At 38.9% G+C, this 16,484-nt stretch overlaps 1 protein-coding gene and 1 long non-coding RNA gene across 2 annotated transcripts in view; one reads left to right on the forward strand and one right to left on the reverse strand.

The window, feature by feature from the left end:
- The window catches only part of LOC113929736, a 33,602-nt gene that overhangs the window by 14,041 nt on the left and 3,077 nt on the right, over positions 1 to 16,484 (forward strand). The gene's annotated exons all lie outside the window — the stretch shown is intronic.
- The window catches only part of ETF1 (eukaryotic translation termination factor 1), a 29,034-nt gene that overhangs the window by 2,760 nt on the left and 9,790 nt on the right, over positions 1 to 16,484 (reverse strand). Inside the window, exons 3-10 of the mRNA XM_027606839.1 lie at positions 7,885 to 8,060; positions 7,221 to 7,360; positions 4,323 to 4,461; positions 3,327 to 3,517; positions 2,152 to 2,281; positions 1,439 to 1,594; positions 1,004 to 1,068; positions 45 to 192 (exon numbers count right to left, since the gene is read on the reverse strand). Coding sequence (XP_027462640.1) covers positions 45 to 192; positions 1,004 to 1,068; positions 1,439 to 1,594; positions 2,152 to 2,281; positions 3,327 to 3,517; positions 4,323 to 4,461; positions 7,221 to 7,360; positions 7,885 to 8,060 — 1,145 coding nt within the window. The remainder of the gene's footprint in view (positions 1 to 44; positions 193 to 1,003; positions 1,069 to 1,438; positions 1,595 to 2,151; positions 2,282 to 3,326; positions 3,518 to 4,322; positions 4,462 to 7,220; positions 7,361 to 7,884; positions 8,061 to 16,484) is intronic.

Below are 16,484 nucleotides of genomic sequence, written 5' to 3' on the forward strand. Positions count from 1 at the left end.
TTGAGACCCTGGCCTTAAGTTTATTTTCCTTACTTGCTACTCACCTCCAATTCCACCAAATCCTTTCACAAACTGGGATCCTTCTTGTGACTTATCTGTGACAATTTCCAACGTAGCTCCAAATTTTTTATAGTTGTTAGCAAACCATTCCAGCAGGGGCATGCTCTCAATCAGCTCATGTTCTTGTCCTGTCTACAAGGGTGGCCATGAAGATACAGAAAAAAATGGGATCAGGATATATCAAGACTTAGCGACCCTATCCTCCCCATCCGTTGTCATTCTCATTCTTCCTTTCATTAAGTGGGGGTACAACTCTCTATATGAATTATGGTTTCTAGTGACATAATTCTAACAACACAGAAGTTCTATTTCAAATAACATTCCTCCTCAGGCTCTGGTTCAGTGATGAAATGTCAACAAACACTTAGAAGTTTTTCAACTTCTGGTCCTGTTGTTGTTTCTAAAGTCGGGCTGTTGTGAAGTGTCTCCAGGCAGCACTCATTTAACAACCCAGAAGAGACACACCAGAACTGCTTTAGGAGTAGCCTTGTAAAAAAACAAAGTCCTTCAACTCCCAATTTGAGGAAGCTACTATCCTTAAGGGATCTGTGCTGGGCAGGGGACACTTTAAGCTGTGGTGATGCATTTAAACTAAACCTGCAGAAGGTGTGTCAGTGTTAAGAGCTGATCAAGTAAGTGAAGAAAGCACAGATTCACAGTGCAGAAGAGGCACTGGTCAGTCAAATCTTCTCTACTATTTCAAGAATGAGAATGCTTGACTACTAAAAATAATGAACCACCGTAACCATGGCATGGCCTCCTTCCTTGGAGTCAGACTGGTATGTAGCAGATAAGAGGTGATCACCTCCTGCTGCCCCCCACCACCCCAAGTGCCAACAGTATGACATTTGTTTCCCGAGGCAGATACTCTGTGCTGCCTGTGCTCAAACATGGATTTATGTTTCCTTGCATGTATCAGCAAACTAGGAAAACAACCACATACCTCTTTATCTGTGAAATGAGATTTATCCTTCTCTTGTTCTGGAGTTAGATAGAGAATTTTCTCCTCTGTAGTATTGGGGAAAAAATGTGTTAACCTGGTTCTCATATACTAACAGATATAAGTCTCACGAGGTAAGTCAGGTTAGATCAAAGGGCTTCTGAACTCCTCCTATCAACCTTCTTTTCATAAACATATTAGTTTTCATGCACTGAGTATCTACCAGATACGCTGGTCCTACCATACGTAAACACCAAAGACATTCAAGATAGAGTTCTGGTCCTCAGGAAATTTAACAGTCTTAAGCAGACACTTATCAGTTCAAGCAAAACAATTTATGCAGACTGAAGCCACCTCCCCCAAATCTTCACCTCAGCTTTCCAGAACACAGAAGTCACTAACAAAAAGCAATCTTATTTTATTTTCTAATTCTCATACCTTCTGTGCCTTGGCAATGAAGAACATATCTCATTATATCCAGATTTTCATAGACTATTAGAATCTCTACAGCTCCCATTTCTAAAGCCTTTAGTGTATCTTCAACTCCAAAACAGTACTTGCCCGTGTCCTGGCTGATTTCATCAAAGTATCGTCCTGTGATTAGGAACAGGTCCGTAAGTACATATATTAAAGTTTCCTTTGTAGATACAGACTTTCTTGCTCAAAATCCGAGAGAAAAAAATCAACTCAAAAATGAGTTCAGTGCCCAAAATCAGTGAAAAACCATACAACTCTAGTTGAGGCTCCAGAATTCCCTCAAGAGGTTAAGGGCTGGGCCAAATACACAGTCATTTGGAAATGTATGTGTGCTCCATTAAATCAGAAACAAAGGCAAATAATGGCCAGCTTAATCTTTAATTTGGGCTCTCTATTCACCACTCTATTACAAAGGATAATATGCAAAATGAGACTGAAGTTTGGTTCCTATTGCCAAAGGGTAAAAACAGAAATATAAGCACCTTTATTAGACCTCATGACTAAAGAACTCATGACTAAAGGATTAAATCTGATTTCACTGAGGAAGTTTTTAATACAAATGCTAAATCTTCCTCTTTTACCTTTTCAGCATCATTACATACATATAATCATGTACACACAAATACACAAAAACTTTTCACAGAATAAGTAAACAAACTGCATTTCACTGATACCTATTAATTTCTTCTCTTGAATGAATTTCACGTTGGAGAGAACTTCAGTAGATAACTCAATAGCTTGGTTGAATCCATTTTCACCACCATAGGAAATATCAACTAATTTTAAAACTTTTGATTGCAACCTCTGACGTACACACACATTAAAAAAAAAAGAAAAAAGCATCATTAGAACCTCAACAAAACACCTTTACCAAGACCACTACTTCTTAATGGTATGCAAAGCTCAGCATTATGAACACTGAAGTCTAAGGGGAAGAATACAGGGAAAGAACCCAATTTATTCATGAGCAGATCTCAGTGAGCGACACTGTCAAGGGTAAACTTCCCCAGCCAATTATATCATACATTCAATTAGACCTGTACGAGGCCATCTCATTAATCAATAAGACTGAGTTTCTTGTTAAGGAAACGGGGGACTGTTAGTCCCTGCCATAAAAGTTTGTAGTGTACAACTCCACTTTTTTGGCTGAAACTTCTACCATAATGCTACTCCCTCTCCAGTAGAGCACCTTGGGAATAGTTTTATGTCTGAGCCCATGTCATAAACCAAAAGATCTTTCTGGATTAAATGCTTCAGGCTAATCAGCTCTGTCATATTGCTGACAGTTTCACTGCTTTATTTACCTCCAGGAATAAATCAGAAAAAGACCAGAAAAACTTTTAGCCCCTAGTTTCTTTGAAATCACACTCCATTTGCAGGCCAATTATGGCAATCCACTAAACTAGGAGCTGCCACAGGACCAGAACGATGCTGTATAAAAATGGTTGGGGCACCTCAGTTGGTTCCTCTCCTGCTCTCTCTCGGTCTCTCTCAAATAAATAAATAAAAAATAAATAAAAATGGTTGGTTTTGAAAAAGAAAAAAGACCCAGAAAAGTATGGGGGAATGTTTCTTTCTTTCTTTTTTTTTTTTTTTAAGAACTTCGGGATCATGAACTGAGTTGAAGGCAGACACTTAACCAATTCAGCCACCCAGGCACCCCTGAGGAATGCTTCTTAAACACCCTGAATTCTGCCAGTTCAGAGCTAGGTTGTTTTTTGTTTTTTAAAGTTAGGTTTTTAAACAGGAAATATATCACTTGAAAACCAGAAAAGATGTGTACATCCCAGTACTGTGCACCCACTTATTCCCACCTAGCAACTTAACAGAGCACCGACTTCACACTTACCTGATCAAACATATCAGATTGACTTAGTTCAGTTTTAAAGTCAGCTGATCCAGCTAAAACAAGACCAGCCACATTCACTTTGTCTCCAGAAATAAACAGCTGTACAGCAGTCTCAGCTACTTTCCGAACATAGTTATGTCGCTTTTCCATTCTTAAACGAGCAAAACGCAAGGCTGACTGACCTCCTCTACCTTTGACACAAAAAGTGGGAGGAGAAAGGGCAATCATTAAAAAGTACAAAATAACTTGCTAATTAAAAACTAAATAATCATGCCATTACCCAACAAAAAGACAAAGAGAAAAATTACTATTTCCTTAACTGTTTGGCGTAAACTGACATGCATTTTTAGAGAGTAACTACTAATTATTTTATCAAAAGAAGAGCCACAGGCACCAAGGAGTCATGAGTCATTTTATGATGTTTCTCCCATCCTCTGGATTTATTCCCCTCCATTATACAGTTGACCCCCCTCTTAAAGGAAGAAGGAAGAAAAAAAAAAGTTTTATTTTTTTAAAGTAATCTCTACTCCCAAAGTGGGGCCTGAACTCACAACCCAGAGATGAAGCGTTGCATACTCCACCAAATGAGCCAGTCGGGCACCCCTGCAGTGGACCCTTAAATAATAAAGGTTTGAATTGTGTAGGTCCATTTATATATGAATTTTTTTGATAAATGCAGTATAGTTCTATAAATGTATTTTCTCCTCCATATGATTTTAATAACATTTTCTCTAACTTATTTTAAGAATACAGTACAAAATACAATATAACATACTAATGTGTTAATCGACTGTTTATGTTAATGGCTTCCCAGCAACAGGTTATTAGTAGGTAAGTTTTTGGGGAGTCAAAAGTTATATGCAGATTTTCAATAAAAGTTATGTGCAGCTGAGTCGGTGCCCCTAACGTCCATGCTATTCAAAGGTCAACTGCACTATTTATTTTCTTATTGCTAGACACAAAAGAAAATGGGCTCATATTCTCTTCCTGTGTTACCATGTTTCTTTGGGAGATCCACAGTGAATTTGTGCAGGACTTCTCTTGTGTTTCCTTGGAGTGTGCCAAAAAGTGCACCACTACCATCTATTACAATGAAGCCAAACTTGCTGTCATCTGAAAGTAGTGCTGTAAGAGCCTGGAAAGCAAACATAAGTACCACACAATAAATCCCAAAGCCTTTCCAGGGTCAAGACAAAATCCAAAAGGACATATACAAGCGCTTTCACCCCACCCAAGATGGTATGAATACTTAGAGAGAAAAGCCATTTTATGGAATAATTTAGACTTCAGCTATAAACATGTAACCCATATGTACAATTTTGAACCAGATGCAGGAAAAAACCAACAATACTGATGTGAAGCCTTTCAATAAACCTGACACATGAACACAAAGCCACCAGAGATACAGGGTTCAGATCCATTCTAGTCCTTGATTTGATTTAGTGATGACAATCCATGGAACATAATATTCAAATTAAAAGTCTAACCTCAAAGGAAAAAAAACCCCAAAAAACCTAACCTCCAAAAGCTTTCTGTACAACCCCAGCTTCAACAGGCAGTATTCATTATAGCAAAGAGTATCTTGTAAATCAACTCTAGAGTAGAATACATGAGTAAAAAACCCAGAAAAAAAGTCTTTAAAAAGATCTAGTTTTGAAATGTTTCATTTAACTATGTCTTGAGCCTCCTTAATGATACCAGGATATAAAACTCAATCTTATTTTAAAGGTATTATTATAGCTAAATGATTTAGGTTTTTGTGGAGGAAACCCCTCCTGGGTTAGCATATAATTATATCCCAACAGTTTTGCCTCCTGAAAGAGCAAATATTTAAACAGTCCTGGGAACCCACATAGATGGGTGAGTTTTCATGATGGGAGTCTGTGCACCTGGTAAATGACTAATTGCTAGGCCTTTTTGGAGCTAAGAAATACCCATTCCATTTTATTATTATTTTTAAAAGATTTTATTTATTTATTTAACAGAGAGAGAGACAGCGAGAGAGGGAACACAAGCAGGCGGAGTGGGAGAGGGAGAAGCAGGCTTCCCGCCAATCAGGGAGCCCGATGCGGGGCTCGATCCCAGGACCCTGAGATCATGACCTGAGCCGAAGGCAGACACTTAATGGCTGAGCCAACCCAGGCATCCCTACCCATTCCATTTTAACTAAGGAAGAAAATTTCCTTTAAAAATTGACCAGAAAGCAGATTAATCATTAAGAATCAATCTTTAACCATACCATGTCTGATAATTAGCATTAAGACATGAATGTTACGCACATTACATCACAATCTGTTAAGTAGCTTGATTGATTTTAGGTTTTCAGCAATTCTTCTCATCCGGGAATACTTACCCCTCATAAGAATGGGTAATTATCCTATTAAACAGGACATAAATTGTGTGGTGCAATATCTCACATTCATATCTAGTTATCAACATATCAATTAAAAGCCAAAATAAACAAAGCTAGCAAGATTAAATAGTACTTTGGAAGAGTTAAGGTTTAGAAATATGAATGAAGCTAGCTTAATAAGTTAAAGCTAGATAACACGAGTACCAGGTACTATTTAAATTAACAAGACTCAAAATCTGCTTTCATGAAACTAGATACAGGTAAGTGGGACTGGGTAAGACCTTCCCAATGAAGCTTTTGCCAGAGGAGGCTGGCAAGATAGCCAAAGAGAACAGTCTCAAGCATCTATGCAACAAACCAAGATCCAACTGGAATTGGACTTCCTGTCAAGTTAGCAGAAATCATCCATTGTGTAAACTGTGTCGACAAATGTCAGTTCTAATTCCACTGTAGAGGTTTTTCCCTAGGTCGATGAAAAGCAAAAGACTGAACTAGAAGCCAGCTGTGAATTCCTGATTGTTCTACTGTTGACTGATTTAGGTCACTCTAATGAGGCTTCCTTTCCACCCTTAAATTTTATCTTATGGCAGCTCTGTCACTCAAAAGTTTCATGGGGGAAAAAAAACCTCTTACAGTCCTCAAGATTTTAAAATCTGTGAGCTACTAAGGGTGCTAGAAATACAGCCAAGTATCACGGGTATATAGGGAGATATGGAGATCTGGTTAGGCAATTATGTCTTCACCTCTAACCAGTTCTCCAAACTCAGTTTAGCACTTTTTTTTTTTTTTTAAAGATTTTATTTATTTATTTGACAGAGATCGAGTGAGAGAGGGAACACAAGCAGGGGGAGTGGGAGAGGGAGAAGCAGGCTTCCTGCTGAGCAGGGAGCCCAATGCGGGGCCCAATCCCAGGACCCCTGGGATCATGACCTGAGCCGAAGGCAGACACCTAACGACTGAGCCACCCAGGCGCCCCTCAGTTTAGCACTTTCCTCAAACATGCTGAATGATTATGTCATTGTGTCATGATAAATGTAAAGTCTTTTATTTTTTGAAAACAGCCAGCCTTGTGGTACAATGACTTAGAAAACAGTCTGGCAATTCTTCAAAAGGTTAAATAGTTACCACATTACCTAGAAATTCCATTCCTAAGCATATACCTGCCTCTCCCCAAGAAAACATATGGTCACCCAAAAACTCATACATGTGTGTTCAGAGCAGCATTATTCCTAACAGCCAAACAGTGGAAACATTACAAATGCCATCAACTGATGAAGAGAAAAATAAAATGCAGCCAAGTATCATTTGGTAATAAAAAGGGATGAAGTACTGATGCTAAGTTAAAGAAAACAGTTGCAAAGAGCCACCCACTGTATGAGATGATCAACCTAAGCGAATCTAGAAAGACAGTAAAGATCAGTCATAGCCTAGAGCAGAGAGATCTTGGGGGATGGGAATGAGGCGAGGATTGGAAATAACTGCTAATGGGTATGCGGTTTCTTTCTGGAATGATGACAATATTCTGCGCTTGAACTTCTTACCTCTGTATGGAATTTGTTGTCACACAAATACAATGACGTATTAATTGGTTTGAAAGGTTCAAAGTCAATATTGACTTTCTTTTCTTTTCCTTCCTCTGTTACAATTGTACCACAGTAAACAACCAGGCCATTTGGAGGTACTGCAAAAAAACACAATTTCTCTACTTAAATCCACAGTTAATTTTCCTCAATTAATAGAAAATATTCCAACAGTCTACTGTCCCTGCTCCTTTATTTTGAATTATTTTTCAAGATTTTACTTTTCAGTAATCTCTATATCCAGCATGGGGCTCGAACTTACAACCTGGAGATTAAGAATCACATGCTCTACCGACTGAACCAGCCAGGTGCCCCATGTCCCTGGCTCCTTTAGATATTAATTTAAATAAAGCAGAAATATTTGTAAATCTCTCCTGCAGAATTCTCTCCCTAATTTTGAAAATTCTTGAGATGTTTTAAATGGGAGGATTTAGGTTTTTTAAGTAACCACTACTTTAAAGAAAAGTAACTTAAAAAAAAAAAGGGTTAAATTCCAAGGCCAAAGGGACATTGCTGATAGATGTTTGAAAAAAACCATTAGTAACCAAAAGCATCATGGCAGGATCAAAATGAAAAATATAACCAAGACAAAGTAGAGGAGGACAATGTTCAAGCTCTAGATTACCTTTGTTATAAAGTTTGAGTCTTTGTTGTACAGATGTAATGGCTCCCAGGACTGAAAGGCGGTTTACTCGTGACTTAATGTTAGATGCAGTTCCAAATTCATCTGCTAACATTTTTGCCACTCGTGAAATCTGGTCTTTGGGAGGAATGATCAATGATATCATGCTTGTGCCATTGCTGTGGAAGAAAGAATAACATTAGAGGTTCAAGTACCACGTAAGTGAAGAGTGAAGAGTTTAAATTCATGCTTACCATTAGTAAAGGGAGCTAATGAAATTCCCCTAAAACAGAAACTGATCACTCCCTAGGTGACCAGGAAGGTAGGAACTACACCAGTGTAATCAAAGTATGCCGGGTAGGGAAGCGTGTTCAAAATATGGTAGGTACTCAAGTATTTGTACTCAAATTAAGGGTTTTATTTATTTATTTGAGAGAGAGAGCACACTGTAGGGGGAGAAAGATAAGCAGATGCCCCACGGAGTGGGGAACCTGATGACGGACTCCATCCCAGGACCCTGAGATCATGACCTGAGCCGAAGTCAGACACTTAACCAACTGAGCCACCCAGGTGCTCCAGTACTCAATTATTTGAATGAATCTTAGTTATGTAAAAAAAAAGACAGCACTTTAAGGGATGCTCAGGAAACATCTCATTCTTCAAGGGCAAACTGAGAAGCTTTCGTAAGGCGGGTGACGACAGGCTGAAATTTGACAGAGGCCACGGGAGAGGCCTGGAATCTGGTGGTTCTTTCAGTGGAAGAAGTCGTCACAGGATGATGCACAAGTCTTTACAAAGTCTACGTGAAAGAACAACTGATTATCATCCTGTCAGTCCCTTCCCCCTTTAAATTCCAGGCTCACCATGAAAATTTATAATCATCAATTTAGCACCCTAAGTAATCTGATAATGGGAAAGGTGTGTAGAATTCACACAAATATCCCAATTAGGAAATCACACACTCTAGGTGTATCTCTAAATGTACTTTACATATTGATCACCTTTAATACTGAGAAGATATATACACACACAGCATACACTGAGGACCTGGTCAATTCTGGGTGCTCAAACAAATTCCAGCTCCGAGAACTAAAAACGAGGACCAAATTCTGAACTATGGAGGGCACTACTACCAAGGCCTTGCCATATGGGAAGACCCTTTTGAGCAGCCACCAACCTCTATCTAACCTTGATACTGATGCCAACATCATCTTTTTTAGCTACATTATCTAAAGATACTTATTAACAGTATCTCATTTCAGTATTTCTAGTTCTACTTGAAGCACACACAAAACTACATTATCAAAACATATCAACTCATCACTAATCATTAGAATAATGCAAATCAAAACACAAAACCACTTCACACCCATTAAAATAGTTACTATCAAAAAACAAAGTTACGTGTTGGCAAAGATGTGGAGATATGAGAACCCAATGCCTTGCTGGTAGTAATGTTAAATCATACAGCCATTATGGACAACAGCATGGCAATTGTTCACATAATAAAACAGAATCACCATGTGATCTAGCAATTCCACTTCTGGGTCTACCCTCCAAAGACTGAAAGCTGGGAACCAAACAGATACTTGTGCATATGTACACACAAAAACTCGTGTTCACTGAGGCATTAGTAACAGCAGTCAAAAAAACCCCCTATGTCCAACTAATAAACAGGTAACAAAATGTAGTATAATCATATAATGGAATATTATTTAGCAATAAAAAGGAATGGAGTGTGGACATTTTACATTATACCAAGTAGATGCAGTCACAAAAACCCACATATTTTACGGTTTCATTTATACGAAATGTGCAGAACAGGACTGCCAAGGTGGAATGGGGAATGACTAGCAACGGGCATGGGGGAGCGAAGGGGGGGGAGGTCTTTCTGGGTTGATAAAAATGTTCTAAAATTAGATAGTGGTGATTGTTGCAGAACCCTTGAAAAACCAGTAAACTGTGTTCTTTAAAAAAGGGGGTAATTAAGAGGGTGCCTGGCTGGCTCAGTCAGAAGAGCATGTACCTCTTAATACTGAGGTTGTAGGTTCAAGCCCCACACTGGGTGTAGAGATTACTTAAATAAATTCTTCTAAACAACAACAGCAGCAAAACCCCAACCTGCCCCCAAATGAGGGGGGCTGTAATTAGGGGTGTCTGGCTGGCCCAGTTGGTGGAGCATGTGACTCTTGATCTCAGAGCTGTGAGTTTGGGCTCCATGTTGGGCAAAGAGCTATGAAAAATAGATAAATAAGGGCTCCTGGGTGGCTCAGTTGTTAAGCCTCTGCCTTCATTTGGCTCAGGTCATGATCCATGATCCTGGAGTCTGGGGATCAAGCCCCACATTGGGCTCCCTGCTCGGCGGGGAGTCTGCTTCTCCCTCTGACCCTCCCCCCTCTCATGCTCTCTCTAATAAATAAAATCTTAAAAAATAAATAAAAAGGGAATAATTTTACAGTATATAAAACTGTGTATCAATAAAGCTGTTATTAAATAAAATCTATGGTAAAGACTCAGAACAGGATACTCCTTTTAAAATCTCATCTTAAAAAAAAATAATAAAATAAAATAAAAATCTCGTCTTTTAACCTGACAGCTTACTAGAAAAGCCAACGGTTTTTCTGAGAAATGTTAATTTGTGTTTACTAAATTAACAATAAGTTAATTTTATGCTAAAAAGACTATCAGTTTTATAAGCAGAATGAGTGGCAATATGAACAGAATCAAATCTATAAACACACATATATACGAAATTAACAGCCCCAAATCTAACAGCTTCAGTATAAGTTGAGCCAATTTATATTATACATATAACTAATATTTTATACAGTAAAATTAATTTCACAGATTTTTTTTCCTCAGTATCAGTGGTAAAAAGGGACCTCATTTACACAAGATCCTGCCCATTCAAAGTTTTCTCCTAGTGGTAAATCCTACAGGTTCTCTTGTCAGACAGGTTTTACCTATAAGCAGACAAGCTGCCTATCTAGCCCTTCCAACTATCAAAATAGTTATTCTCAGGTTGTCAGCTTATTTTGTATCTCTGAAATTGGCACTGTTTCTGTTGGGTTTCTATTCAAAACCCAGAAGGCCAGTTCACAACTTCGGGGATACTCTCCTCAATACAGGCTGATCAATGACAGCACATGGTAAAGTACGCTATGGGCTCTGCTGCCACCCCTGGGGTAGGGGAGCAAGTATTCTAGCCAAACCAGAGAATCAAGCCGACTTATGAAGAGCAGCTTCACTTGGCATCACAAACAATCAAAATGACCACAAAACAAAGCTCCTTCAAAACAGTCCCTTGCTCGTGCACACACAAACACACATTAAGTCAGGGGTATCACTCTCTAAAATGTTTTTCATTTTAATGTTCACAGTATCACTACAAAAAGGAACTTTTCTAAATCAGGACAAGGTATCAAGAAAAAATTCTACATACTATACTACCTGTGACCATGTTCCAGTTTCTGAACTAGATGGAAAAAGAATTCCCAAATGAAACAAACTGGTATCTTCTATTACAAAAAAAGAAAAACGCTCTTTACAGTCAGTGAGTTCGTTGGATCCTATTTTCAAGCAACCAGCTGTAACAAACTGCTATTCTTCCAATAATTTATCTTGCTAGGCTTCTAAAAAGGAATTTCCAAAGAACCTTTCTGATAATTTTTTCTGGAGTTATGTCAAACTTCAAGGAGGAGGAGTTTGGTCTGGGAGGGGCTGGAAACATTAGGCAAGTAAATTTAACTTCAAACATGGTCTCTATTTTAACTGCTACCTACCTGTCTCTACACAGGGGCTGTCAATTTATGCACATGCACGATATGAAAATACAAAAGAATAGAAGACAGATATATTTTAATACCGACTTTACTAGCTTGTGCTTGTTTTCAGATTAACAATTCTCAAGAGAACACAGAATATATTTCTCTACCCTACGGGTTCTTGGAATCTTTAGGGACCAAAGGAGTTATTTCTCAAAAGGACTCAGTTTTTAAAAGTGGACGTGCTCTGATTTACAGAGTAGTTTCCTAGGAGATGGAACTAGCAAAGAGGCAATCAGTAGGGAATGGAATGAGAAGGGGCTCCAAGGATAGCAGGGTTTGAAGCGCACTTAGCTCAGGAAGCAAACAGGCACCAAACCCCAAAGGATGGAAAGTTTTGAGGCTAAGGATGTTGGGACAAATTCAGTGAACCCAAAATGCCTGAAGGAAATCCTTAAAGCAAGATAATCATGCAGAGGACAAAGCACTGACCTTAAGATAATAAGCAGCTACTTACTTTCCACTGCAGATAGGTTAAGCAGATAAGCATTCATTAAGCAACTTTGCTGTATAGCACCAAAGCTGGACAACCAACCTTACACTTAGATCCATGTAACATTCTAGAGAATGCAAAGTACTGAAGACACCTGAGAAGAAAATCTTGCCATACGTTTCTACTTAAGTAATTCAGAAATGTAGGCTTGCCAAAAACAAAAACAACAACAAAAAACGGTAGATAAGTTGCTAAATCTGAAACACTACTTGAAAGTTAGTTTTGGCCTCTTACTCCTTTTGAATTTTGATTAATACTCAAAAAAGTACCTTTCACTAGTTTCCCTTAATGGCTCTTTCTATTCCACGTGGGATGTTGGTGGTGGAAACATCTTAAGTTTTTAAATTCACCGTTATTAAAAAAAAAATTAATTAATTAAATTCACCGTTATTAAGTGGATGGAGGGCCTCTACCTTAGAAATTTAGAGGCTACTTTATAATACCTGATTTTTTTTTTTTGGTACGATGAGTTTAACAGAAGCAGATTAAAGTTTTTCCAGAAAAGTTTCCAAACAAAATAAACGCTCATTTACCCCCAAGGCAAGCGAATCAAGGTTAGACCAGTTTGTGTAAACACCAAAATAAAATCAAGGAAGCTGAATATTTCATTTTAAAGTAACCCAAACAACCCACCAGGAAGTGAAGTAAAGCTTTCACCAGGAGTTGCTGGACACGTATGCAAACTACATCCTTTTTAAATTTTAAGATTTTTCATCTACTGTTCTGCTTTGTCACTGTATCTTTTCCAAAATCAAAAGGCTCTCATTCAAGAGTCAGTGAATTATGAGGTACAGCAATGATTGACATGCAGGTTGTAAAAACTGGGCAAAGCAAGACAAAGCATACATCAATGTGGCACATTAAGGCTTCCCAGGGCTTCTGCTCCTGGATTCCTTCTTGTTCTCACCATATTTGAGGTACTTTCCCTTATCAAACCAAGGGTTCATCAATGCTTCCAGAGGACTAACTTTTGAGCAACAAAATAGCTGGGAGACAGAAAGAAGTAACTGTAAACAGATTAAATGCGGACAAATAAAACTAGACAAAACTCAGGAAGGAAGAGAATTTAAATAAAGAGCTGACAGCTTTTCCTTCCTTCAGTTTCAAACAAACTTTGAAGAAAAGTTTCTCTCCCTAAAAAGGGAGGTTATGATAGTGCCACCAGTTATTCATCTCAGGTTTCATGAACCCTGAGCATTATGGACAGGGAAACATGTATAAGGTCACCTGAAGTGCCAGGACTGAAATGCCTGTAAGGTAGAAAATGCAAGGTAATCAGAGCAAAGCCTGGACTATGCAGTGTGTCTAACTTTAGGTCTCACATAGTTGCAGCCTTTGGAAGGAAATGTGCCTTCTGCCGAATGATAGGCAAAGAAAATCTAGGCACTCTTTGACTTGTAAAGATTTTATCAAGGATCATCGATAATACTCAGGAACACTTTAGAAAGATAGCTGAAAAAAAAAAAGTGGTTCACACAAGGTTGTCCACTGACAACCACTATTTGCATGAGAACCCTGAATCCTTGAGAGAACTTTCTAAAAGAGTGAAACAAAAAAATAAATGCTCATATACAAAAAAATCTACCCTTCCTCTATTCTGATTCAATGGCTCTTGAATAGGGACAGTAAGTGTAGTGGTGATTATAAGATTTTCAGAAAGACTGATACAAATACAATTATATCAATTCTGATGTGTAATTAGGGCTGAGAGTCACTGGGTCCGGCTTGCTTTCTGCGACTCTAAGCATGATCTCTTGGCCAGCTGAAGCCTGAGATTCCATGACCTCATCCCCACCTAGAGAAGACAAACTGAGCCCACCTGCTGTAGATAAGCTGCTGTCATTTACCCTAGCAGCAATGTAACCACAATGAATTGTCCAACTTTTCCAGGCACCCACTTCGCACCAAATGCCTGTCACCCATCTCATCACCCCTACTTAGCAGAATTACTTTCAGTTTAGGACCAGGAAGTAGACTGCCTACTATATACTCTTTGTTGGGATTTAGAGGGTATGCTCCTCAAGGAGCTTTCATCCCAATGTTTGATAACTGGGCTTGTGCCAAGGATATGGGTGGCCAAGGATTCCCACCATCCCCTTTTCAAGCTCAAGAATCTCAATTTAAATCTCCCAATCATTTCTGGGAATTGCTAAGCTAGCCAGATTATATGGATCACCAGCTGTAAATCAATGAGTTCCTCTCCAATTTCTACTGCCTTTGTCCATGTATATTTTTTAAAGGTTTTATTTATATGAGAGAGAGGGAGGGAGAGGGAAAAAGTGAGAGCGCATGCACATGAGCAGGGGGAGGAGCAGAGGGAGAGAAGAGGGAGAAGTAGACTCGCTGCTGAGCCCAGAGCCCAGAGATCAGACCTGAGCAGAAGTCAGATGCTTAAATGACTGAGCCACCCAGGCACCTCTGTCCGTATTTTTTATTCACCACAGTGTTTCTATTTTTCTTTTACCAAACATGCAAAACTAAGTTTAAAGTTTGAGACAAGGGCGCCTGGGTGGCTCAGTTGGTTGGGCGACTGCCTTCGGCTTGGGTCGTGATCCTGGAGTTCCGGGATCGAGTCCCGCATCGGGCTCCCTGCTCAGCGGGAGTCTGTTTCTCCCTCTGACCCTCCCTCCTCTCATGTGCTCTCTCTCATTCTCTCTCTCAAATAAATAAAATCTTTAAAAAAAATAAAGTTTGAGACTGTAGCAATCTTTTTGATATGGGTTTAATATGGGAACAGTGTAAGAGGTTTGTTAGGAGCACAGATTATTTTTTTAAAATAAGTTTTTTTAAGATTTTATTTATTTTGACAGAGAGACAGAGAGAGGGAACACAAGCAGGAGGAGTGGGAGAGGGAGAAGCAGGCTTCCCGCCAAGCAGGGAGCCTGATGTGGGACTTGATCCCAGGACCCTGGGATCATGACCTGAACCGAAGGTAGACGTTTAACGACTGAGCCACTCAGGCACTCCCCTAAATAAGATTTTTTTTTTTTTATTTTTAAGTAATCTCTATGCCCAACGTGGGGCTCGAACCCATGATCCTGACATCAAGTCACATGCCATTCTGACTGCGCCATCCAGGCACCCCAGGAGCACAGATTTATACAACAGATTTGGGTTCATGTCATGTCTTATTTGCATAACCTACAGCAACTTACATAAATGAATCTCTTTGGGCCTCAGTTCCTACTTTCTTCACAAGGTCATGAAGATTCTGTAATATATGTCAAGTGCCTAGCATGGATATCAAATATTAAGGGGTCACTAAGAGGTAACAAGATGGAACTCTAGCTCCTTGTACCCTACCCCTCTGCTCTTTAATAGCATAGTCAGAAAGAATTATCACAGCACAGCTAGAAGGGATAGGGAAGTACTTTAGATGGTGATAAGTCTGTTAGAATCTGAGTTAAGTCCAGAGATAAAAGGTGACTCTGTGGTAGGTGGTAACTACCTTTCTTGGATTAAAGGTCTTACCAAATCTTCCAATAGAACAAATGAACCAAACCCAAAATGCAGTTCAAAATAATATGGTGAGAACACTAGAAATGGTTTTGTAATTTATTATAAGGGAGAAATCCAGAAATCCATTCCCCTCTGAAACTTTTTAAAAACTTTTATTATAGGGGCGCCTCGGTGGCTCAGTTGGTTAAGCAACTGCCTTTGGCTCAGGTCATGATCCTTGAGTCCTGGGATCAAGTCCCAACTCAGGCTCCCTGCTCAGCAGGGAGTCTGCTTCTCCCTCTGACCCTCTCCCCTCTCATGCTATCTTTCTCCCTCTCAAATAAATAAATAAAATCTTAAAAAAATTTTATTATATAAAAGCTTAAACAGCTTCATTCTACAGGTGTGGCATGGGTTCACATTATTTTGATATAACCCAGAGTCAGTCACTACTTCTGTCTGGTTATCAGTCACCTCAAAGATCTGACCCCATTTTCTCTTCCACCAAGTATCGAAAACTGAACTAACACGCTGCTTATATTATGTCTATATAAGCTCAAGGGCACAAATCATTTTAGCACATGAATTTGATGAATAAACAAACGGTTAATTCCTAACATCAGAAATAAGATCTTCTCTATATAGTCTCTTCTATGTCAACACCAGAGGTTTATTCTAAACTACCATATAAAATACCAATGAAAAATCTGCTAGTTTTGCAGAGGAACTAACACTTGCCTAGAAATGACTGACTACCCAGTTTTACCTTTGCTAAAACCCCCAAACCATAGTCTTTAATATAACAAAACCAATACTCCCAAAGTGTCCTCTTTTGCTACCCTTAATTT

This window comes from Zalophus californianus, chromosome 5 (genome assembly GCF_009762305.2).
Source record: "Zalophus californianus isolate mZalCal1 chromosome 5, mZalCal1.pri.v2, whole genome shotgun sequence".
NCBI lineage: Eukaryota > Metazoa > Chordata > Mammalia > Carnivora > Otariidae > Zalophus > Zalophus californianus.